A 27,034-nucleotide genomic window follows, 5' to 3' on the forward strand; every position below is an offset into this window, starting at 1 on the left:
TTTCCATTTGGATAGTTTAATATCATTTAGAAAACAATCTGCTCTGGTTATTTTTACAGAGTGGAATTTATTTTACTTATTTTCTGCATTCTCTTGAATTCCTCCATTGATATATTTTTATTTTTTTAAGTTAGAATTTCATTTTTTGAAAAATCAACTTGGTTAAAGAACATATACTGTGTCCTTTACTATTACATATCCAGGTACTATTAGACGTGCTTTTTGGTTTTGAAGTGCATGATTCCATGATTGCAGCACTGTCCAATTTCTTCCCAGGCATGTCAATGGAATAGTACTTTCTAGCATAGAGATCAAGGGCTGGGGTAAGAGTTAGAACAGAGGTAGCAACATATAAAAGAAGTAGAGAAAAGGAGAGCAGGTTTAAGAATTCCTGCAAAATTAAACCAGAAAAATAACCTTTAAGAAAAAAAGCAAACTTAATTTCAAAGTCAACTCCATTAAAAACCAAAAAGCTTCATCGCCATCCAGTTTTAATGTTAAGCATATGAGTTTCTAACAGTAAGTGACTCAAAACAGGAGAACAGAGAAATGTTTTTAATCTGATTGAAAAGTGTTTTTAAAATGTCACATATCTGGAATGTGGCCTAATATTACCTACAGTCACTATAATAATAAAAGTAATGGGCAGAAAACTAGTTAGGGTTAATTGCTTAGAATTAACAATGTCTTTTGATGCATCTCTATGGAGTTTCTTGGAGGTAAAAACTCAAGGCCAAAGAAATTTATTAAAAGACCTTCAGTCTATATAAGAAAAAAAAAGGTAAATTTTCTATATGTTCCCAACATAAGAAAGTGTGCACTATTTCAAACGGTTTGGCTTACTTGAAGACTAGGCGAACAAAATCATAAGCAAGTTTCACTCATATGTTTTAAAAATCTAATAGACCAGGCTGTTTACAGGACAGCTTGGTATATCAGAAAATGCATGAACTTCAGAATGTTCAGAATTAGGGTCAGAATTAGTTCTGAGATGACTTCTTTCTGTATGACCTAAATTAATTACTCAGTCTGAGCCTCCATCATCTAAAAAAAGAGAGGAAGGATTACAATACCTACACATCACAGGGTGTTAAGATTCACATGAGAAAACTATCATGATGAAGACTAAAATGGGAGATATTCAGTATGCATAAATTCTCTTTTTAAAAAACAGCTCTTAGGAATATAGTGCTAGTTCCATGTTTAAAACACAGCTGAACTGGAATGAATCCATTTGGAATAGACTTAAAATTATCACCTATCACTCTTTGAAAATGAAAAGCTTAATTTTCAAAAACTATTAATGTATTTAAACAGTTAATTTAGGTTTATCTCTAAAAATAAAAAGGAGTATATAATAAAACAAGGATTTTCCCTGAGATGATTCCTCTCAAAGTCCCTTGGTGTTTCTATACAGTCAAAGCAACTGAGTTTCAGCTATTTCTTGTTTATTTGTTCAATTCAGAAACAATTTATTTAAAGACTGTCTAAATAGGACATACTTCCTTGAGTGGAAATAATTAACTACATCTGGATATTTATCTCATGCTAACTAACATCAACAAAGAGAAAAACTATATCCAATTGAATTTTAAGGAATATTTACCTAAGTTTGAAATTTGAATAAAAAGTGCAGTAAATGGTCAACATAAACTTTTCCTTCAGAAATCTAAAAGATACTTGATTATTAAAAAGTAATGAACTTCTGGGCTGGAGCCTAGCTCAGTGGCAAAATGCTTGCCTAGTAAGGATGAGGCACAGGGTTCGATCCTCAGCACCATATAAAAATTAACAAATACAATAAAAGGCATTCCGTCCATCTACAACTACAAAAAAAAAACTTAAAAAAAGTAATGAACTTCTGAGTTTTAAAACTTTCAACACTGAGGTTATATAGACTGGCAATATTTCAAATGTGAGTGACTGGTCCTTACTACATATCTGATATTGACATACTTCCTTGTCTTACCCTACAAATATAATTCACTATTCATGGAACTGGTAAACGGTCTTCAGATGGAAAAAGATTCATTCCTTACAGTTCAGGAAAGCAACCTCCTAAAGGCAAGCAAGCCTACTTTCAAGCAACATTTCCAATAGACAGAAATGACAAGAACCACATAGCTAAATGAAGTGGGCACAGGACTAAAATTTGAATTTGAGTTCTAATATAACTTCATCAAATAACTCCCTAAACAAGTGGTTTAACCTGTATGTCCATTTCTCTATCGTGAAATGGTGCTAGTAGTGGGATAGGATACCTTTGCCTAAAAATGGAGGAAAAAATACAAGGAAATGTAAAGAATGACTAAAATGACTAAAGTTAGTTTAAACATGTCACAAAGTAATTAGGGTACTTAACACAGATGTAAGAGACATCCTTGTGCAGAAAGGCAGCCCAGTACAGTGGGAAACAGGTGGGCTTTTTTTTTTTTTTCAATTGTAGATGGACACGATGTCTTTATTTTATTTATTTATTTTTATGCAGTGCTGAGGATCAAATGCAGTTTCTCACATATGCTAGGCAAGCGCTCTACCACTGAGTCACTATCCCAGTCCCACAGATAGGCTTTTCTAATGAGAGAATCTGAGCTGGAGTCTCAGCTCTGCTACTAAAAATCTGACTTCACCTGGGTTATCCATCTTTATGAATCTACTGTTTCTCATCCAGAAATTAGGCAGTGTAATACAGCAACATGAACACGGCAAAGTGGCTGAGCATACTGACTGGGCAGACAAACCTAGACTAGAATTATAGCTCTCTACTGTGCTGATCAAGTCACTTTAACTTCTGGGGCCCCAGTGGCTCATTTGTAAAATGAGAATAATGATATTTATTGTGTTTTTTGAGCACTACATGAACTAGGCCACATCTGATAAAGGTATCTGGCACTCTTAGCACATATTAAGTAGATAAATAAATAGAAATGCTATCTGTAAAATGACTACAGTAATAACTACTGTTGTGATTGTTTGGAAAATTAGATGAGATAATAAATGTAAAAGCATTTTGATAACTGTAAAGTACTATATTAAAACTATTATTGTGCGTTTTAGGAGCTCACATGGCCAAGGCTCAGCCATGTCACCTTGGGTGTCTTGCTTAATGCTACTGAGATTTAATTTCCTCATCTATAAAGTAAGGGTAATAGTACTATCTCAGTTGGATTCTCAGAATGAAAATCAAATAATATATAGTGAATAGCAAGTCATCACCATTATTCCAAAAGGCTAAAAAATCTAACTTAAGCTATCTGGGGTGCTGGGTTTATCTAGTGTTTTCTTGAAGATTTCCAAGATCAGGTTCAGTATAATTAAGTGTAAGGCCTTACACATAATAGGTACTTAAGAAACAGATATTGAATGAACCTCCACAGTGGCTTGAGTAATGGAATATTAAAACAAGGTTATAATTAGTCATTCTCTAATTTCCTCTTCAGCTATGAAACAGTTGTATCACTGAGGTTTTAGATTTTACATAAACTTCCTGGCTGCCAGAATATATACTTAGAATACTCTATTAAAAAATAGTTTTGCTTTTTTAGTGGAGACCTTTCCTGAAGATATCCCAGATTAGAAAAAATAACTTCTCAATATCCCTAAAAAAGTGAAAAGCTCTTTGTTTTTGGACTCTCAGAGGACAGGCTATAGTTTAGCCAATCTCTTTCAAGGCCACTGTCCTAAGATTCTATGATAATGATAAAGAGAGAGAATTCCTAAAGAAAAATAAAATACAAGAACTGCCCCCAAGGGATTTCCTAGCTCTGATACAAGTCATGTTTAAAAGGGGCAGAAACCTTAAAAAATACAAGGCAAAAATCTCCAAACACCCCATGCACTGTCTGATACCCTGAGAATGAGTCGTCATCAATCTCATCTACACTGTTTTTGGACTGCACAACTGGACAAATCATATAACCTATCTAAGCTTCAAGCATCCTCATCTGCAAAGTGAGAAGAAATAAGAATACCTCTTCCAAAAAGTTTTTGTGAAGATTAAGTGAGATAATGTAATAAAGAGCTTAGCACATGAAAAGAACCAAATAAATGTTGACTACAATTAGAACCTCTACCTTCACTGAACCTGTATTTGCAATCAGCCCTTACCCTCTTCTTTTGGCAGAGGAAAATTTTCAGAGAGAGTCCTGAGGTTAATAGGTTCATAATTTGAAAAATAAAATGGTGTTAGTCATGTAGATATCCCTTATGATCTTGTTTTATTAAATTATTTATTTATTCTAATTTGTTATACACGATGGAGAATGCAATTCATTTCATATTCCCTCATGATCTTTTAACCTTAATCACATTCATTCTCAGTCTTGGTAGCTTCCCACAAAGAGAAATCCACATCTTTTTAGTGTATTTTCAAATACTGTACCCTTTGACTTTTTCAATCTTGTAGTTAAAAAAAAAAAAATTGCTATAAAATATTTTGACTTGCTAAGTGCTCAATCACTAAGAAAAATATAATCCTATCATAAATATATAATTACAGCATATTTGCTTTCTGTGAACAATTATTAATGCTTACAGTAGAGAAAAGTTACCTTAACCTGATCTCATGAAGAATTTCTGAACTCAGCTTCCTGAAGAAACCTGAGACTTCTGAGATTCATTCTTAACTTGGATGAGTCAGAGCAGGTGATAGTTGTTTTTTAGCCCTCAACAATCAATCCTAAAGTCACTAAGACTTTAGGGCCTTAGGAAGACATAGGGCCTTGCTATGAAACAACCTACAACTAATTAACCATGAATAAACATGAAACTGTCCTCATCTCACCTCAAGTCCCACAGAGCAAGTATAACCCATGCCCTTCCCCCGCCAGAGGTACTTTGAATATATCTTTGTCTTTCTGAGTTTGCAGAAACTCAGAGGAAGTATCATGCACTACAACTCACAGCATAAATAAGTACAGCCTTGATTTCTACATATCTGAGGTGTTGATGGTGGCCTTGAGGTTACATCCTGGGTGACGTGTAATTAAGTGAAGGCATTTCTTATTTTCAGAAGATAACTCTATATAACTCTATATTTCACAGAGAACATCAAAAAAATGAAAACTGTTGTTGAAATTTAAATATTCTTACATGATGATTTTAAAACTAAATTAATTTTTACAATGGAAATTGTCACAAACCACATACATGTTATTTTTATCACTAGGTTACAGAAATTTAAAGTTATCAACATGTTTTTATAAAGAGATTACAGCTTAAAAACATAACCCTCAGAGTGTATTTTTTATGTGCTTGGGAAATCTGAAATACTAAATGTCACAAATGCATTTAAATATGACTTCACCTCCATTTCTCTGCGAACTTCTATCCTGCCACCTAAAAGAGGGAGTTTTCAAGGGAAGTGGAAATCAAATTGTACTGTAAAAAAAAATTGAGAGACAAAATTAGGTCTTTCCTATATAATAGGCCTGCTGTATTTACAGGAAGGATGTGATTAATCAAATGCCTAAATGAGAGACAAGAGAGAGCACCAGAGAACTGAGTTGCTCCTAAAGACCATGAAGATGATGCACATATTTGACCATGAAGATGATGCACATGAGAAAATAGTCCCCAGTGCTGTGAAAGCAAGCTAAAACCTGCCACCAGGCATATGTGGCCAAACATTTATTGGACCCCTTATATCTGTAATTGCATAACTCCAGAAGAAACTGTGGTTTCCTTTGTGAGAGTAGACCAAATCCAGCTATTAAGAGTCAGATTAAATTCTCCTCTCCTGTCTTAGGTAGAAGTCACCAAAAGCCAGCAAAGGGCACCAGTCATTTGACATAATGAATTCCTTCAGCATTTGTTTCAATTGAGGCAAAGTCTATCACAAGCATGTGTTTTTTATTTTTTTTAAATCTCCAGAGTTAGGAATGAACAGTGGAGCACCAGTGTCAGAGTATTCCTTCTAGGGTAGTGTGCCTTCAGCTTAGACTTCCTGGAGAGTGTTGGCATCTGCCATCTACTCTATAAAGCCCCCAAAACCTAACAATACAGACTGGAATGTACCCAGGTATGTTGGAGAACTCTAACTGGGAGAGGGGTGGCTCAAATATCTCAAACTACCTTTCATCAGGCAAAAATGAAGACAACCACTGATGTAAACCTGGAACATAGAGAAATCAAACTGTCTTCTTTGAGCTGGACCAGCACTTTTGAAATTCAATCACTGGCACTGGGAAGAAGATAGGGTAGGTGCACACTTCCTAAAATGACATAGAGAATAATGGGCTCTAACAGTCTTCATACTTTCAAATAACTGGAATACCAAATTTCATGTCTGCATAACTGAACTTTAAACACTTGAGGTCACAATAAAAAAGGAGGGAGTAGGGAAGATGGTTATGGGGAAAAAGAAACCACAGGAAAATGAACTGTCTGCAGGAAGACTTATAGAATTCCTTTCTGGTAGATTTCAGTCGGGGAAGCAGAGAAGGAAGAGAGCTTATAAAAGTCCAGTAATGGGTCCACATGTAAGCTCAGAGGTTTCTGTTAGCAAATGTTTACCTCCCTTGGTAAACTCTTTGGTTAAATGTGTAGGTATGCAGAAAGGTCTGCTTTCCTAAGAAGAACTCATGAGGCACACCATGGACCTGGTGCTAAACTTCATGTAGGATGGGAGCAAACAAATCAACAGGGGCAAACCCTGAGCTAGCATACAAAATGCTTCCTCCTGTTTGTGCTGCCAGCAGGCTTCTGGGTAAAATGACTCCTCAACAGCCAGGGGTTTCAGCCAAAGCTCAGTATGTCTGCAGTGAACACCTGCTCTATTTGAGGAGTAGAGTACAATCAGAGATTTCCCTCACATTCCCACCCCTTATCCTCCACTCAAATTGGGCTGTGTAAACCTCAAATATTTCTTGAAAAAAACTCGAGTATTTAAAACAAAGTATATAAAGCATCTTCTAGTTCAGAACTATGCCTCTTGATTACTACCAGGGTCAAATATGGTCAATAATCTTAACATAGGGAAGCAAATTTATCATTTTCTATGACCTTTTCTGTCATATTATTTTTTCTGTCATATTATTATCATTCATCATACAAATATTTTCATATTAATACATACAGAGATTCCTATTTCAAAACAATTTACACTGAATACTAAATGTTAAATTCTATGTCTTCTCTAAGAAACCTTTTAGCTAGACTGGATTTTTTTTGAATGGCTCTCTCTAATCACTCCTGGTTTTCTTGACTAAAAGGAAATATGGTTTTAAAACAAACAGCCTCTTCAAGCATAGGAAGAGCACAGACTGGAGATTTGGGTACTACCTATGCAGTTGTGGACCAATAAATTACCTTCTCTGAGTCTCACTATTTTCACCTATAAAATAAGAATAGATGAGTTATCTCTAAAATGTTTTCCAGCTATGAAAATGATATGATTCTAACTATGATTCAGAAAATCAAGCTCCCTAAACTCAGTTCTTTATGGAGACATCAGTTTTAACAGAAACTACTGAAGTCAGCAGATCTGGGGTGGCTGATAGGAGCTGATAATCTTCTTATGGAGCATTTGGCTCACATCAGCAAAGCCCCCTAATTGCCTTCTTGTCTCCACCAAGAGCCTTCTCAAACTGACTAAGGTGGTTACCAGAATCATTCAGCAGAAGATCAAACCAATTGATTCACAGAGTTTTAAGCTGAAATTTGAGAAAAAAAAGCAATAAGCTGTTTGAATAAAACTGGGTGCTATTTAGAAAACAAAAGCATAACAACAAGTTTACAATGAAAACAATGGAAGAAAAAAGATTTAGTAAATGTAGGAGACAAAAGCAGGGAAGAGAATGAGAAATGATTAACAAAAGACAGCAGAAGGAAGATGCATTGTTAGGACAAGGTAATAAGAAATGCCTCTGGAATATCACCAACTTTTGGCTAAATTGGACTCACAACTGACCCACAGAAATGGGGCTGCTTTTCTTATTTAAAAGAAAAAAAACCTGAGAGAAGAAGCAGGAGGAACTACTACATGTCACACCTAAGCCTTGGCATATCCTAAACCTCAATGATTAAGCCAGGAGAAGGAGAAGAATAAGATACAAATGGGTAGTACCAGAAGTTGAAATGTAACTGGGATGTGATTTCTGGCCAAGTGGAGTGACCTTTAGTTCAAATCACAACATCAAAGTGGTTGTAGTACCACAAGAATGGGAAGTTATACTCCATGTATGTATGATATATCAAAATGCATTCTACTATCATGTGTAACTAAAAAGAATAAATTTTAAAAATCAGCCCTTAAAAAAAAGTGGTTGTAGTAAACTCAGGTTTGAATCAGGTTGGTGTCAACATCCAGGGGGTCAGATACAGCAGCCTATGAATTACCAAAGGTTCCCAATCATGGATGAGGATATCTATGGCTCTAAAATTGTCTTCCAGTCATTCATTCTTGCATTTAAAAATATTTATTGAGTGTCCACTCTAATACTGTGCTAGGCAGTAGGGATATTAATAGTGAGTAAAATAGACCTAATTCCTGCTCTCATGGAGTTTACAGTTAGATAGGAGAGACTGACATTGATCAAACAATCATATAACTGTGATAAGTGCTAAAAAGGAGATATCTATGGCACCATAAGAACTCCAACTTCACCTGGGCATCAAAGAAGTCTTCTCTAAGGTGATGACTAAGCCAAGACCTGAACAGCAAGCAGAAGTCCAGAAATGACTCGGGAATATGAAGAGAACTTTAGGCCAACAGAACAGAATGTATCCAGTTCCTGAGAAGGAGGCAGTATGGCAACTTTTTTTTATTTTTTTGAGGACTCGATAGGAAGCCAGTGGGTTTGCAGAGAACTGACAAAAGCTTCAAAATAGTGTGAGATGAAGATGCAGAGCAGCAGAGCAGAGAGGGAGGAGCCAGGTAATGCAGAACCTGCTGGGCTACGCTACAAGTTTTGGTCTTTATCCTAAGTACAAGAGAAGGTCAACTTAAGTTTTTTTTATTATGAGGTGACATAATCAGATATGCATTTTTTAAAAATTTTCCTCTGAGTATCTTAACAGAAACAGGTAGGAAGTTCAGACTCAGACCAGACATCCAGGGATGTATGGGGAAAACAGCAGTTGAAATAGGGTGGTGTCCAGAGGCTGCCCTCAAGAAATCCAGAAGCAGATTTAGGGCATTTAGTGGCCTCCACACATCATCTGACTATGGGGATGAAGCTCCTGAGAGATTCAGTCTCCAGGCTGAATTAAGATTGGCTCTTGGATGGGCAAGGTGACCTGGGGGTAACAGGCCTTAAGCATTTTGATTGGATCTACCTCATATGTTCTGACTCAAGGTTAAAGAATGGCCACCTATACTTTTTTAACAATCTCCCCAGGTGAGGCTAATATATGCCAAAGTTTGAGAACAATGGGCATAATTTTTATTCATGACAGTTAGAAAGGAAAATTACCCAACACTATTTTGATTTAATCATCCCTATCAAGAAGAATGATCTTCAAATAGAAAGAGCAGAACAAACATGCTTAAGAGGAAATTAAGGCCCAAGAGAAGTGAGAAAATAAGGAAGAACAGCTTGCTGCTTTAAATGAATTCAAGCCTCTGCTCCAAAATGAATTATGTCCCAAGAATTTATGGCAACTAGTAGGTAAAGGCCTTCTACTTGACAGAGCAGGATCTAAAAAGTTCTTCCTTATAAGTAAAATATGTCTCCCTATAATTCTACTCACTACTAATCTTAGTTTTGATCTCTGGATTTACTATTCCATGTTCATGTGATAGTTGGTAAATGACTTCAAAGTTGACTACACAATATTCAGTAGGTTTTATATTCCCTTACTCCGTTTACCTTATTCTTCAGTGTCTTTGCTATTGGTAAATGTTTCAACTGTTTTTCTGGAGCCACTGTTGGTGTTAACTTGCTTGCAGTCCACTAAAAACATAAGTCATTTTCAAAAGCCTGTGTACAAAGAACTCTTCACACTTGTTCACCACAGTAACTCAGAAAGCAAAAAGACTTTACTAAAAACTTGTTTTCTAAGATGACTAGGGCAATAGATTAGAAGAAAACTCATCTGCCTATTATGTAACTGAACCTCAGCAAAGAAAATGCCTTATCTCTAATGTGATTTATTGGTAATTAGAAAGCCTACCAGAAAGTGTGTTAATACAGATCATGGTCAGCTTAAAAACAGGTATATAGTAGCATTATAGTCCTAGATCTGTCCAGTTTCTTCACCAAAGTCTTAAAGCATTAGAAGCAACCTTTCTTAGCTTCAAAATAAGACAAAATTGTGAACCAACATAATGGATAAAGAATCAGAAGTATAAAAATAATCCTGTAAAATGGAAAGAGGAAACCAGATAAATAATTCATTTGGTCAACTGCAAGACAGGATAGGAGAAGCCTATCCCTTGGACTGCAAGCCACAGTGTGAAGGAATCACAAAAGGTGAACATAACCTTAGGATATTTTAATGGAATATCAGTAAACCCCTACTGACCTTATCAGACATAGCTTGAGGTGAGTATTTTTTAAGAACAATTGGCGTTAAGACTGAAGCCCTGATGACATCAGAACAGGGTGTGGGAACTTCCTCTGTCATGTGAGGATGAAGGAAAAGTCAAGAGTTCCCACCTTCCCTCCACCTTTTTAAATCATACTCCTACTTCCCACTTGAAGTGAACTCATATTTCCTCCTAACCCAACTGCAGTTCAACATCCAAGTTCACAACATAGGTTAATTCCTCTTGAGAAGCCTTCTTTACCACACTCTATCTCCTGCTAACTGGCTCAGCATCATCCTGTTTCCTTAACTTATACTATGTCCTCCTTGGAGTCCTAGGAGAAGATATCATCACACTGAGGACCTAGCACACCACAGCCTGCTCCTGTTCACAAACTGCCACCACTGCAGGAGATGATCACATATCCCACTGCTTGTCCCTTCCAATTACCTAAAAACTTACCATTTCTCTTCATTCTTTCCCCTATACCTTCACTGTCTTCCCCACCTAAAACTATATCTTGTCAGATTTCACCTTCCAGAGACACACATTTTCAATTTTAGTTCTGCAGGTTTCAGAAATCTAGAGCCTCAGTTTTCTTATCCGGTAAATAGGGTTCACAATACTGACTCTCCGGTTAAATCTGTCTTCTCAGTACTATTAAAAACAAATTGTTTTTAAACCACTGAAAAGCAAGTCCTTATCACAAAAAACAAAGCCCTAAAAATAATCTGAGAGTCAGAACTGGAAGTAGTGTCACACAATTTTATTCCCAGAATGCTTTTCCATATATTAAAATGAATAAATGAAATAAAAATACTTTTTTAGTCTAAAAAAGTCTAAATATATTATTGTTTCTATAAATCCTCGTTAGGCAATGTATCTCTACAGTGTGAAGCCCTGGATACCTAACCATGATTAAACATTGAGATATACCACTATAGCATCCCTCATACCAAAGTGCAGGCCTGACTTGTCCCTCTCCTGGGCTACCCCTATAGTTGATTCCTTCAAAGGTACTCCTGATCCTCTTTTCCACAGTCCATCGCAAAAGGTAAAAAGGAATGAAAAGGGATCCTAGGCAAATAGTAAAGGGGAAAGGTAAGCATACATATATGTAAACACATATACACACACAGATGTGTTCTAAACTAAAACCAAACATAAAACTATAAAGAGAAAGATGATGCTTTGGAAAAAAATGGGAGAATGAGACCAAGATTTCCTCTGGGCAGAAACCTAAAGACAGACTACAAATGAAATAGTCTTCAGGAAGAGAAAAATAACATGAAGCCAATATACAGGAACTGCATGGACTCTTCTTATCACAACTGTATATTAACTATGTGTTTTCAATTCCAAATAGAAGAAAATTACATTTATGGAACAAGAAATTAATTTTCTCTGAGCATCACCCCTGTCTACTTTTCTAAAATCATGATAAAGCCAGAGTATCTTTAGATAATAAGGGAATTCCAACTGACAGAAATATAAGCAAGAGTACTTTTAAGAAGCTAATCTGTGGATACTGCTAGAAGGCTAGGCAATAAAACAATTCATTGACCACCAACCCTTCACAGGGTCCTATGGAACATTGTTTCATAAAGCCAGCATAGGCTGCACCTAAATTCTACTCTTCTTCAGAAGATGAATGCCAAAGCTAAATAGATTATTTTAAAAAAAGTGTTTACACACAGGATTTGTGCTTTTTTTTCCAAATAAGGATTATGATTCAGCAACTTCCTCTAAAGAGATTTCCTACATATGCCTGGCAGCAGAGTATTTGCAGAACTATCCTACCCAAAGAATCTCAAAGGAAGAAGACAGGACAGGATTTCCAGTAACTTCTGAAATTCAAACACAGTACCATCAAAGTAAAGAAAATTACTTCCAACAGTGTGTCTTTGAGTATGGTGGCTCCAGCTACTTAAGACACAAGTTACCTACAAGTGAGTAGGACTCAGTGGCTGTGGGCCTGAGCTTCATGCCCCTACACTTCAGGTAGCCCACTGTCTTTCGTCCTGCTCACCAACAGTTCCTGAGGCTCTAGTGGGTTCCCTCTCCCTCACACTTATAGCCACTGCCACCCATGCCCACTTCACCTCCCAACTTGTTTCACATTACAGAATCATGCGGTCACCCAGCACTTGAAGAGAATGGTAATTTGAGACACACACTACTTAGTTGTGCTTTCCTATTTATGAGAGGGTTACACTGGTAAATCCTTCAGGATAAGCACAGTAAACTCAGGCCTACAACTGCCAAACATGGCCTAACTGGCTTGAGAGCCACTTCACTATTAAAGGAGTTATGGGTAAAGAATCATACTGAAGCTGGGAGGAAATCATTTCACTTCAGTCAAGGAAAACTGAAGATAAGATTTTTATTCTCAGGATATCTTTTTTAAAAGATATTTCTAGAAATATTACCTTGAATAAATGCCTTATATAAGTATAATTTAATCATATACTATTTTTGTTGCATTTTAAAGTATAATAATTCAGATACCTCTATCACATTCCTTTTAGGAAAATATCATCTCTGAGGATCCTAAATAATGCCCAATGGAGAGAAGAAAAATAATATATTTCCTTAGGACACATGTCACTTGAATTGTCAACAACATGCCCAATGTGATGGGGATAAAGGTGACTGCCTGCTAAGAATCTGGAGTTCACAGTCAACTATAAGAGCTGAGGTGGACTTCAGCATGTTCTTTTTATTTCAGAATTGTTTTAAGGATTTAATAAGAACTCACGTAAAACTAGTTTGTAAGTGGTAAAGATCTGTTTAAATTAAAGTTGTTAGATATAGAAATGGAAGAAAACTGAGTCATGTCAAAAGCACATCAGCCTCCCAAGGTTGCACAGTGGTTAAGAGCAAGTCTCAGGCTTTAATTTCTATAGTCACCATTTACTAAATGTAAGTGGGATCTTAGGTGAGTTATTTTACTTCTCTGGCCCTCAGTTTCCATAATAATGCTACCTAACTCAGAGAGCTATTGTGAGGATGTATGAGTTAAACTCATTAGAACAATGCCCACCATGTGATAAGCATTTAATAAATGATTGCTAATGGTAATTCAACCAAATAGGTACTATAAAATATTAGGGCTAGGACAACTGTGGGTTCCTGAAGAAGTCAATGAGATAGTTATTCAATAGCAAACAAAAACTCTTCAAGCAGCAGGCACTATTTAATACAACAGGGACATAAAGATAAAAACATGGCCAAGACTAAAAAGTTCAAAGTCTGCTGGAAGAGACAGACATGCAATCAAGTAATGGTCACTAAGTGGAACATGATATAATAGAGGGTTGCATAAGGTGCTATGGGAGTCTGACTCAGCTTGAGTAGGTCAGAAGAGGTGGTAGCATTTCATCTCAGTTTTCAAGAAAGAATAGAAATGTGTTTGGAAAAACAATACAAGGAAGAGTGTCCAGAATGAGAAAAAGGCATGAATACAATGACACATTAACTGAAGGTCCAAAAGAAACAGCAGGTGAAACTTCAAATGAATTGCACGTACATTACCAAAGGAGAAAGTCACTAGAAATAACATGATAGAATAACTAGCAGCAAATGCGGAAGTGTAAAGAATCTACTCCTGGCTGAAAGGCCACTCAAAATAGGGGTCTGAGCCAAGGGGAAAAAAAAAACTGTCCTATATACTTCCTTCCAATATTCACATACAGGCAAAATCAATTTTCAATGAATGCTCAAAAAAAAAAAACAACTAAGAATCAAGAGACACTTCTTTTTTGTTGTTGTTGTAGTTGGACACAGTATCTTTATTTATTTATTTTTATGTGGTGCTGAGGATCAAACCCAGGGCCTTGCACATGCTAGGCAAGCGCTCTACTGCTGAGAAACAGCCCCAGCCCCTCAAGAGACACCTCTAAAGAAGAAAGAAAAAGAAAATCACAAAAGGGAATAATGCAAACTAGGAAGTATCCAGCAAGTATCATGGGAGGAAAAACACCTTGAATGGTTCTCAGGGAAGTTTTACGAACTACTGCAGAGGTGAGAATGTCTCCTTCTTAGCATACTCTTCTTTTCTCCACCTGACTGTTTCTCTGAACTTCCCAGCCCAATCCCAACTCATTCTCCTTGAGTCTTACCCATGTAAATAAATGGCACTGCCATCCTCCAGTTGCCGAGGTAAAAAAACCATCAAGTCTTATTTTCCCCTTGCCACCAGCAAGATGGAATGAACTACCTTAACAGTTCCCTGAACGTAACCCTGCTTCTATCTTTGCCCCTTATGATCCAGTCTTCTTCACACAGCATCCAAACAGACTTTCTTTAAACATGTAAATAATTAGATAATATCCTTCTCTTGTTTCATGTTCTTCAATAGCACATCACTGCAAATAAAAGCTCTTTATCATGGCCATCAAGATTCTCCATAAGCTAGCCCCTGCCTAACTTTCTGTATTTTTTCTCTCTGCATGAGTTTCCACCTTACAGATCTTCAAAGGTCTTCAAAACCCTTTCTCGACTTTCCAACCAAAATTAGCTCCTTCCCGCCCTAAGTTGTTCTCTATCAATTATCTCATTTCATTTTCTCACAGCACTTATTATTAGAAATAATCTTGTATATACATTTATTTACCCATTTATCTGTCACTAAAAATAAGTTCCTTATGAACAAAACTATCTATCTTATTCACTTATATTGATGCCTAAAAAAGAGTAAGCACTCAGTAAATATTTTCTGAATCAATGGTTAAAAGAAATAGCAGCACATGTTCCACTCCAAAGATGAGATTAATGTTCCAACCTGTCAGACCCAAGTGCCTAAATTAGCAGAACTATTTTTCGGTATATCTGGTCCATCCAGAGTGTACTGAGTTTAAAACAGTAATTATCTGAGAGATACCTCCTAACATAGCATCCTGACCCTACTGCCATCACCACCATCATTCTGCATCAGAAGTAGACATTTGTTACAGACTAAGTGTTTCCTCATGCCCAGAGACAGACAGCAGCTGTATGAATGATAAAAAGAGGTACAGAGGAAGCCACTTCCTCAGGAAGCCCTGGGGAGACCCTGGGTTCTCAAGTGGAACATCAGCCATCAAAGACTTCAAAAATGAATGACACCACTGAACTGGCCATGCAGAGAAGGCAGTGCCTTGCCTTGGCTTGAACCTTTGGCCCTAAGAATTTCAGGAAGCATTAAAGAAAATTAATTATGAGACACTAAATACTTATAAGTTCCTCGAATTTCATTTTGCTCTTCTGAGACTCTGAAGAAGTCTTCTTTTATGTTGGCAAGTCAAAGTAGTAGTGATTACTATACAACCATGACTATTATCTTGAGTTTTGAGATAAGAACTGGAGATAACAAAAGTGACAAACCAATAAGAAGTAATGGTCCTATTTCAAACATCTTTGTCCAAAGGATGGCATAAACTAAAATTCAAATGTGGCATCATGGCATACAGCAAAGAAGCTACAAAATCCAGTATAGGCAAGTTTCAGGAATGTAAATTTAATCATGTAATTATGGAGATCCAAAATTAGAGTAAAACCAAATGGTTTAACTACATGCTGTTACATTGGAATGTTATTTCTGCTATTGTTCATCACCAGGGAACAATGGTACTCTGGGATAAGAAAATAGAAAAAAAAAACAGTTAATGCTAATAAGAAAGGCATGATATCCCAGCCCTTCTTGCACTGATTTCTTCTCATATAAATTTTCATTAATTCAATATTTAATGAAAATTTCTGCTAGGCACAAAAGAAAATAAATCCCTACAAAAACCCCTCAGAGAATTTACAATCTAGAGGATAGAAAAGGAAAATATGCAGAAGTGGCTAAAAAAGGGGGGGGGGATTCTCAATCAACTTTTAGAGACGGATAGGCAACATTTGGACAAAGATTCCAGGACTCTTTCCTGAAGACAGATTAGTGACCTTGAAGGATGAATGAAATATTGTTAGCAGACATACTATAGACAGAACAGCCTCAGTAAAAGGGTGCAAGGAGAAAAAGGTGTGCTCGAAGAACAACAGTACTTTAGGCTGGGGCCTAGGACATGTGGTGCAATGGTGGGAAGGACCCAGACTGACTCAGGGACATCACTTTTCTCCCCTGCTACCCACCCACATTACCTAAGACCCTATTCTCTATATATCTGGTAGGTTCTAGGTCGTACTTTGATGATAATGATGCTCTGGGGTATTCCTGGATTTTCCTGATTATGTGGGTTCCAGAAGAACTTTGTCCATCCTTGGTTAAGGACAGGTACTTATATTATCTCTCTAATGTATGGGAACATTTAAAGAAAGTTCACGTGACCAAGAACAAGTAGATGGCAAGTTTGTATTTGTACATCTGCAAATTTGGAAAGTTGTTGGATCTACTACCTTGCAAATAAGAATAACAAGGAAGAGGAAGACAAGAACAATGACTGATCTATAAATCAATTCTAAGTACTATAATTTCAAAATGAAGAGCTAATACTCTCCCCCACCACCACCCATGCCAGGGATTGAATCTAGAGGCGCTTAACCATTGAGCCACATCGCCAGGCCTTTTTATGTTTTATTTTCAGACAGAGTCTCACTTAGTTGCTTAGGGCCTCCCTAAGTTGCTGAGGACCGCACTAAGTTGCTGAGGCTGGCTTTAAACTCATTATCCTCTGGCCTCAGCCTCACAAGTCACTGAGATTATAGAAGTGCACCACCACACCCACCTAAAGAGCTAATATTCTTACAGAACTTCCAAAAAGCTATCAGTACCTATAAATAACTTGTTTTATATTTACATTTTATTTGTTTACTTATTCTCACAATACTGGGGATTGAACCCAGAGGCCCTCTACTATTGAATCTCACCCTTTTTTATTTCATTTTGAAATAGGGTCTCACTCGGTTGCTAAAACTGACTTCAAACTTGTGATACTCCTGCTTCAGCCTCCTGATTATAGATGTGTACCACCATGTCCAACTATAATTTTATTTTTAGAAATATACTCACTGCTCAGCTATTAACTTACTGTGCAACTGCAGACAATAAACTCAACCTTCCTGAGTCTCTCAACAGGAGGAGGATGAAGAGAAACTGACAGCCGGAGATGAGCCAGGCCTGAGGAGGTGGCCACACCCATGAACTAAGAGATGCTCTTCTGGTGTCAAAGTGTCCCGATCTTGGTGTACAGGGATGCTGCTATACACAACTTTTCCATCCTTTGGCTGGATGCTATCTAAAGCATCTGAAACTTCTAAAATGTCCTCTAGATCTATTTTATGATCTTGTTTTTAGATGTAAGCACAAAGCCTTGAAAGAAGCATTTTAAGTGAATCTAGTACTAGGCAGATTTCAAAAGCTGTTTTAAAAGCATCAGCCATTAACATAACAAGTAGCAAACTTAAGAGACTAGAACATAGAAATCAAACATCTAAAGAACTCAGTGTTTGTCAAATCATAGAACATGTATGTATGTCGATGTGTGTACATATACCTATCCACCCTCCCCACATACATACATACACACACACACATACACACAAACAAACATAATTAGTCATCCTAAGTCCATTACAAATCATATATAAATATACATACACGTACATACACACACGCACTCATGCACAGATTCACAGAAACTAAGGATTACCATAAGGACAAAGGACACATATTATGAGACATAATCAAAAAGCTAAAGTCCATACTATAAATGCAGTGGGTACCTAAAGCTACATGCTTCAAATTCACAAGTTAGTGTGAATTTCATCCTTATATTGTTATCAAGGACACATGTCTAATGTCATGTTAACCTTCTGAGTCCTACATATCAGTGTTTAAAGTTTCACAAAACATGGCCATATTTCTCAGAGCTCTAATATTCTTTCTTGATATAAAATTCCTGGTTCTCTTCTTTTATCAATTATGTGTGTGTATGTATGTATATATATGTATACACACATATATATATAATATTGATATATACACACACACTCAAGCAAACCTATACATTCAAACTAATAAACATATATTCACAGAATGTAAAACCTAGTCTAAATAAATATCAAAGAGTACCTTTACATAGTATAGACAGAGATCAGGAGAGGTAAGTCATTTCATTTACAAACAATTATGTTTTGAGATCACTAAGGACACTTAAGTCTTACCACTACAGACAAAAAAAAAAAAATCTGTTAAAAAAAAAAGATTTGTATTGAGAGTTTATTACACATTTTGTTTTACTTTCTTTCTGTTCTAGTCCACCTCTGCCAACAAGAGTAATTAGATGCATCTAGAATTCCTTTCGGCTCTCAAGACTTTTGATCTCCAAATTAAAGATCTATGATGATTAATACACTATCTTTTCACCATGATCTAAAAGCAATCAAATCAGTCTTAAAACAAGATGCTTTTGCACAAATGAAGCAGAAAAAAAAACAGTTGGGGATCTTAATGCACTAAATGTGAATGATTAGCCTGCAATTTAATGCTGATGTTAATTTTTAAGAAGAAAGGTAAAGTAAGCAACTTATTAGAATGTATAAGGATAAATGTCATATGAGAAGCTAGAGGTAAATGTAAACCAGAATAGAATTCTGTCTGCCTGATGAGCCATGTGTTGATCTTGCCTTACAGCCACCAATCACAGCTTCTGTTAGCTCTGAGCAATCTTCAAGCAAACTTAATGAAACAGTTGTACATGTGAGAAATGTAAGCCCAGATCTGAGTAGGTAAATACTAATTTTCTGACAGTGAGGGTGTGATGTTATTCCCTACACCACCTGGATACAACACAGAAAAACTTATAGCAAACATTTTCCCAAAGAGTGCAGTTATAACCATCCCACCAATGTGCAGATTGACAGTGTGGCTGAGTACAGCATTAGTAGAAATTTCCCCCAAAATTTTATCCCAGAGTTACTGAATATCAGAATTCCCTTAATAAAAAAGAAGAAATAAGTATCTTCAAGTCTCAATTCTTTCAAAATAAGCCATTCCACAGCTCCAAGAGTTTCGAAGTGAATACAGCTCATCTGGTAGCCCCTCACCCCCAGCCTGCCAGAGTCTGCAAGTGAAACCTATGAGTCTGTCTTACCTGTAATCTGACTCTGTCCTTGTGGATTAAAAGGACTTGGTGCAGAGTTCAGGGAGGGCCGTGGGTTCTGAGGCGGGACACCTACTCTCATACTGGGATGAGGAATGCGCCCTAAATCACTGAGGCGGTCAGAGAACAAACTAGGTTTAGAGTCATCAAGCTTCTGTCTGTGCCCTGGAAACAGCAAATCATAAAATAAAAGCATATTAATTAGCTGAACAATTGACCATGCTAAATAGATATGTGAACATACATATGGGGTGGTTTAAGCCAAGGAATTATCAATATAGATATTTATAATGATGTGTCTATATAATGCCTTCCTTTTCAAATTGCTTTTTAAGCATTATCTGCTGGCAAGCATTTCTAGTTCTGTTCTATAAATGGAGAGATGAACATTCCAGAGGGCAACTTAAGAGTTGAGAGCAAGAGGAGCTCTCTGGACACCTCCTCTGGCCTCTCAGTGAAAAGATGGAAAAAGTAGAGTTTCTCCGTTTCATGATGAAGGAAACCCCATTTGAAAACTCAATAGTCTATGCATGTTAGACATGCTATCTCAAAGTTTGGGCAGAAGCAGAGGCAAACACAGTTTTCAAAGAGAAATATTCCTGAAGACCATATTGACTTTTTTTTCTTTTCTATGTTACAACTACCCCTTGCACTGAAACTCTGTTCTTAAAACTTAAAAAACTCACACCTAGAGTTCCTCTAAAATAAAAAAATAAATAAAAAGAAAGAAAAAATGTAAGCAATAAAATAAAATTATCAAGAAAAATCTAGATATTTTGTGATATGCCAAAGCCCAAAAGCATATAATAAACTCTGTTAAATCACAGAGAAATTTTTTTTAATTTTTAATCTACTGCTGTGGTTTTATAAAAGAAGCTGAAAATACTCTTTGGCTAAACATGTGAATGTGACAATCATGTTTTTTAAATAACTTTTTCTCTTCTAGGTTATTCAAGTTTAAAACCTAAGGAAATTCTGAAAATGGAAGAAATCTGCAAATTAAAATATACTCAAGATAATAAGATTTCTTAAAAATCATCAAATAATTCTTAAAGGAGTATATCAGAGGCTAGGCACAAATATAATAGAAAAGCATCAGAATCTGGGTGTGACCTAGCGTAATGTACCTGCAGAGTGGTTCTGCAGTGAGTGAGTTCAGGGTTAACACACACACAAACACACATAAACACACAAACACACATAAACACACACACACACACACACACACACACTCTGAGGGTCCCCCTTCTCTACGTTCTGAACTATGAGGATCTAATATGCTGCCCCATCATTTTCCTAAAAATGTTTTGGTAACTGAAGTTGATTCAAGGAATAACTGCTGAGATGATGACTGCATTAAGAATTTGCACTTTGAAGAAAAACTAAGGAAATTAGGATTATTATCCTAAAGGAAAAGTCTTGAAGGAGTATTGTTAAAACTACTCGAAACATGGGAGTTCTTCACTATTTCACTGCTCTGTGGAGAGTGCAAATATCTCATCTCCCACTTAACACAAGACAAGAGGAATCTATCAGGATAGGGTTAAGTTGAACATTAGAATTTCCCAACTATAAGCTGTCTTCATAAGAAAAATTCCTTATTTTATTTGCCCCAAAATGTATTTTCCTGTCTCCTTTTTCATTGCCTACCCAGCCCAAAGAAAACAGACAGGAAGCCAAGGCTCAGTAATATGAGTGTAGCTGTCTCCCCAGCCAAACATGTTTCAACTAGGCCCATTAACTGAAATGCACCCACCACCCTATTTCCTGCCAGTGCAAGTCTAGGGCATCTGCTATAACAGAGGGACTAGATCTCAAAAAAAGAAAAAAAAAAAAAAAAAGACTGAGAAAAACTAGGGGGATGAACAGTTTGCTAATAGTTGTTTTCCCCCTTATTTATAGGGTTTTTTTCCCTCCAGATTACAAATAAATTTTAGACCCTAAAGGACTTTTAGAGGGGATCCAAAATAATTCGTATACCCCTGTTAGTAAGGTGTTTACAGACAAAGTGTTTACAGATGAAGTAGTCGTCAGAGGTAGGTCAACTAGCCAATGGTCTTCAACTATTGACTAGCTCAGTTTGGAAAGAACACAATCCTGTCCAAGTTGACTGCGCTTTCCACTCATCATGAGGTACAACCAATGCTGGAATGCTACCTTCCTGTCCCAGTTGCTATGGAAGATTAAAAATTATCTAGATCATACAGTGAGACACCTGAAACTAAGCCAATGAGTGAGGCATTAAGGCTCGTTTTCAACATAAGCAAAGAGAGTAGCAAGGATTCAATAACAAAGTTAATAACTCATCCATTACCCTAAACATATTGTTGTAGCCTAACTCACCCAACTTCTATCAGTACATCTTGCTGGGTCTAACTATTTTCACAGTTAGTGATTTACATAGTACTCATCACAAATCCACAGAGTCTGTGTCTTACACACACACACACACACACACACACACACACACACATTGGTGTGTACTAATTCAGCTGTAAATATTAACAAGGTAGCAGAATACAACAGTTACTATTATGGTATTATGTAAAAATGTGGATGTGTAACCGATGTGATTCTGCAATCTTTGTAATGTTTTGAATAACCAATAAAAAAAAAAAAGAAAAGTTGTGGAATTGTCTGTGGAAGCTATTTTTTTAATAGGCCATATTTTTGGAATGGCAGATTCCCTGAAGACTAAAGGCTAGGGTACATGATCTTGCATGGTTCCTTTATACACTGAAACTTTATGTGGGGCATGGGTCATAAGAAAATTTAATAAACTTTGCCTCTGCTTTCTACAGACTTTTCATTAGGTTTTCATGGAGACTGCATGAGATGTGAGCTCAGTGATTGGATGTGGGAGTACATTTTTTTTCTTAGCCCAGTGCTTTAGGAAGTAATGGGAGGTTATAGGTAAGAATAAAGGACTTGGAATAGCACCAGTGTGAAAAATTAAGAGCAGAAGAAATTTTAAAAGCTCTCAGTGATTTTCTTTTAGAAATTATCTTCAAAGAGAGCTACCAAGCATCTATCTGGGGAGATACATATATGCACATATATACATACACACACGCATATACATACATACACACATATATACACACACACACACACACACACATATATATAAAACATATTCAGTTTTCCATGTAGATATTTCCCTTCATAGCAACCACCAAAACCACAACAAAATTCTTACAGTACAATGAAAAGAAAAAAGCCAAACAGGTTCTTCATCTTTCAACCATTCTACCACCAAACTACATCACAGTATACTCAAATGACAGGCTGAAAGGAGATGTACTTAAACCTTCAGCACCAAGCAAACCTTTCAGAAATTGAGAACTCAGGAGACAAAGGACACACTGACTTGGATCAAGGACAGAGTACTCTGCCATGTTGCAGGGAGGACTAAACCTCATCCAAAGGGCTGAAGAGGAGCTCTTCCAAGCAAGAGGACACTATAAAGAATAGAAGATTCCTTTGTGTTATACTTGAACTCTTTATGTAAAAGCTCAGTAGTCCTGGATTCTCTTCACTAGCTGAACTTTTTCCCTAAAACAGTGGTCCCTTCCAGCCTGTGAATAATGAAATCCCCCAAAAGGGTTTCTGGAAAAAGTGGCTGTTCAGACCCCATATCAGATTAATACAGAATTTCTCAGGTGGGTCATGAGGAAAAGTTGTTTTTTAAAAGCTCACCACATGATAAAATATATGTCCAGGGATGGGAATTCCTGCCCAAGATGTAAGTTTTAGTCCCATCACTAATGCCTCTACCCTGACTTGCAGGTTTGTGTGTCCTACTGCCTACTTGACAGTTCCTCTTGAAATATCTAGAAGGTATTGTTAAATGCTTCATACTCAAAATAGAATTCTTGATTCTCTTTCCAGAAAAAACTTATTCCTTCTTAACATTCCCCCATATCAATGAATGGCACTAGCCACTCAGTTGCTTTAAGCCAAAAACCTAGACATTTTCCTTGATTTCTCTTTATTCCCCACGCCCCACATTCAACCCGTTACCAAGTCCTGTCTTCTCCATCTCAATACTACATCTTAAATCTATTCTATTCTCTGCTTTTCTATTGGCACAACCCCAGTCCAAATCCCTATCATTTCCCTCTGGGCATCTGACTTTGTCTCCTTTATAGTTTTCCATCCCAGGACCTTCCTACATCTCTGAAATGCTCTCCCCTTGTTACTTTGTATGACCCATTCTCATCTTTTTCATCCCTTATAGCGAGGATGAACACCACTTCAAGATAACATGTCTGGCCTGGTGCAAGGCACCCGCCTGTAAGCCCAGTGGCTCAGAAGGCTAAGGTAGGAGGATCACGAGTTCAAAGCCAGCCTCAGCAATGGTAAGGCTTTAAGCAACTCAGTGAAATCCTGTCTCTAATAAAATACAAAAAAGGGCTCGGACTGTGGCTCAGTGATTGAGTGTCCCATGTTTGCCTACCATAACCAAAGTGGGTTTCCACCTTCTCAAGCATATCCTCTCTTTGTTTCCTTCCTAGCAGTTATCATAATCTGTAATTATCTTGTGTTTTTAATTATCTCTCCTGAAAGAGAAATTTCATGGAACTGAAAGTTCCATGAGAATGAGTGTTTTGTTTTGTATACAGTGTCTGCCATACAGTAGGGTTCTCAATAAATGTTTATGCAATAAATGAATGAATATTCCCCTCTTTTAGATAAATGCCTTGACTAAAAGAAAATTTTCTGGCCCAGGATATCCTATTACAATACTATCTTTCCCAAAATACTCTTCTCTTTTTGTCTGGTAATCTAATGAAGTCAGGGAGCAAAATCTTTCTTTAGAGATAAGCCCCTACTGGTGCTTCCTATGAAACTACACTGAAGGACATTCACTTAAGTAAGAGCTTGCTTGCTTCCTGAAAAACCATCTTATTTCACTATAATTCTTAAACATTGTTGAAACTAATTTAGAAACAGAAAAATGAAAAAGGCAAATGGATATAATTTAGATTCTAAATTTTAGAGCAATGTACTTTTTCTACAGAAGAGGACCTTGAGTCCTTGAGAGGGGATGTGATTTGCCCAGAGTCCCATATTTAGTGGCAGGACTAGAACCCAGGTTTCCTGATTGCTGGTCCAGTGTTCTTTTTTTCATTGCCAACCAGCTTAATTTAGAACACAACAGAGCAGCAGAAGTCATTCAGGGAAAATAATGACCAATAATGAATTTAAAATGAAGAAGAAAAAGTAGTTTTCAAAAAAGATTTCTTTCAAAAAATTGAGTGTGTTTGGCTGAATATGACCTTTGTTGCAATAAATTCAGGGACACAAGAAGAATGCATGACCAAAAGGTCACAGCATTCACACATCCTTAAAGCTAACACACATAAGGATCTGTTAGTCACTAAGCAGTAGTCTAGTTAATTATTCCATTTATCCCTATCCACAATGAAAGTTAGAATACTGCCATTATAACTTCTGCTTTCAAAAAATCACACATCTGAAACTCTAGAGTCTTCATGACTCTAAAAATGTCAGCTCTATAAATTATAAAAATAAATTTGCCTCATGTGTGACCCATTTTGCCCATTTTTATAAAAGTTGATTGAGAAATGCTTAACATCTCTGGAGAAGCCCCAGCCAGAGGCTCACATTCCACACACCATATCCACACTAGGATGCACTATATCAGATAGAGTACTCCTCCTAAAGGATGGCAAAATGCACTTACAAAAAAAAAAAAAAAACACAAAAAAAACAAGATATTTCTTTATGAAGAATGCACTATGCAGTGTCTGGTCCACCCTAACACAGTACAGCAGAGTCATTCTGCTCATTATTTGGGATAAGATTTGGCAATATCTTTTATAGTAGTATTTTAAATTGATTTTCAACACTCACTCTCTTTATAAGGTATCTACTTGTATACTGGGTATCATGAATTATTCTTAAATAAAATAACTAAAGTTAAACCAAGATCTGCAATCTAGCATCAAGACCTTCAGTATCACATCCATAGAAGGGTCAGTTAGTCTGGCTGACTAGAGTGTGTTAGATACCTACTACATGCAAGCCTCATTGAGCATTATGAAGACAAAGAGATAGAAAAATGCATAAGATAATGTCCTTGCCTTCAAAGAGTTTACAATCTATGGAGAAGAAAGGCAAGTCATTAAATATAACCAAAGAAAGACTGTGGTGAGGGCAATAACTAAAATGCTGTGCTTGGAGATCCACTGAGTAAATTTGATCATGGTATACTTTAAAATATTAAGAAAGTGGTGATTTTGTGATTTTTCTAAGAAATGTCCTTAGTTTTTTAGAAGGGCTAACATATTTAGGATTTGTTTTATTTTTCTTTTTAATATTTTGGGCTTAAGTACCATGATATCTGGTATTTGCTTTAAGATATTTTGGCAAAAAAAAATAGATGAAGCAAATGTGGCAAATAAATAAGGTGGTGGGTAGGTGTGATTGGATTAAATACAATCTGAATTATCATGTATGTTTGAAATTTTTCTTAACAAAAAATTTAAAGTAATAAACTACTATAGGAAATACAGGGGAGAAATTGATTTTGATTAAAAGGAAAACTTCCCTGATAAAACCATTATGACTGTCCCTGAAGGCTGAGTAGGACTCTGATAAGCAGAGAAGAAGGAAGGAAGGAAATTAGCTGGAGGGCACATGACAGAAACATGATAATAAATATCTTGTGACAAGATGATGCTAAACATATATGTGATATGAATCTAAACAAGCACACCATTCTTCAAATCACTTAATTCCTCTAGCCTACACATTAATTCTTTAAAGCTATGCATTACATAAGAGAATCTGTCCTTTAAAGATAGATCTCCTAAACTATAAAACAGAACCTCCTCTATCATAAAGGCAGGCTTCCCTGGAGAAAACAAGTGACTGGGGAGACATTAGTTGATTTTGTTGTCACCAAGTATGTGATAGAATAATATCTGGTCCAAGCTCTAGGGTTCAAGCCACAGGATATAACAATTTAAGAATGTTCATGCAATAAATTAATGAATTTTGTCCTCTTTTAGACAAATGACAGTAATCTTCACAGTAAAAAGAAAGAAAGGAGAAGAACTTCGTTAGAATTACCATTTTTCAGAGTAAATTTGTTATGTCAACAAAGTTGCTGTCTACAGCAGTTCTGGGAAAAAATAAATAATGAGGCCCTTTAGCTTTAATCTCTCTGTCCTGAAAATATCCCAAGAAGGAGTATGTTTGTAGGGAAGGATTAGGGAATACGCTGGCTAATTTTAAAATTTATATATGTTTAGCATCATCTTGTCTCATGATGTTTATTATCATGTTTCTATCATTTGCACTCCAGTGAGCTTCAATTCCAAATGATGTTTTTGGGAATTCTACTACTGAGGAGACTTGGTGAATCTTGGGCATTTCAGTTGATGGTTTCTAACAAAAGCAATTTATCAGGGATAACTACATAGACTCAGGAAGTTCTAGGAAAGCTATGTAA

General features: G+C 36.5%; 1 protein-coding gene across 8 annotated transcripts in view; it reads right to left on the minus strand.

The window, feature by feature from the left end:
• The window catches only part of Runx2 (RUNX family transcription factor 2), a 214,065-nt gene that overhangs the window by 32,270 nt on the left and 154,761 nt on the right, over nucleotides 1-27,034 (minus strand). For 5 of the 8 annotated variants that reach the window (XM_076860124.1, XM_076860125.1, XM_076860130.1 and 2 more), the window contains exon 5: nucleotides 19,543-19,716. The exons of the other annotated variants lie outside the window; for them this stretch is intronic. In XM_076860124.1, coding sequence (XP_076716239.1) covers nucleotides 19,543-19,716 — 174 coding nt within the window. The remainder of the gene's footprint in view (nucleotides 1-19,542; nucleotides 19,717-27,034) is intronic. 8 annotated transcript variants of the gene reach the window in all.

This window comes from Callospermophilus lateralis, chromosome 6 (assembly GCF_048772815.1).
Source record: "Callospermophilus lateralis isolate mCalLat2 chromosome 6, mCalLat2.hap1, whole genome shotgun sequence".
NCBI lineage: Eukaryota > Metazoa > Chordata > Mammalia > Rodentia > Sciuridae > Callospermophilus > Callospermophilus lateralis.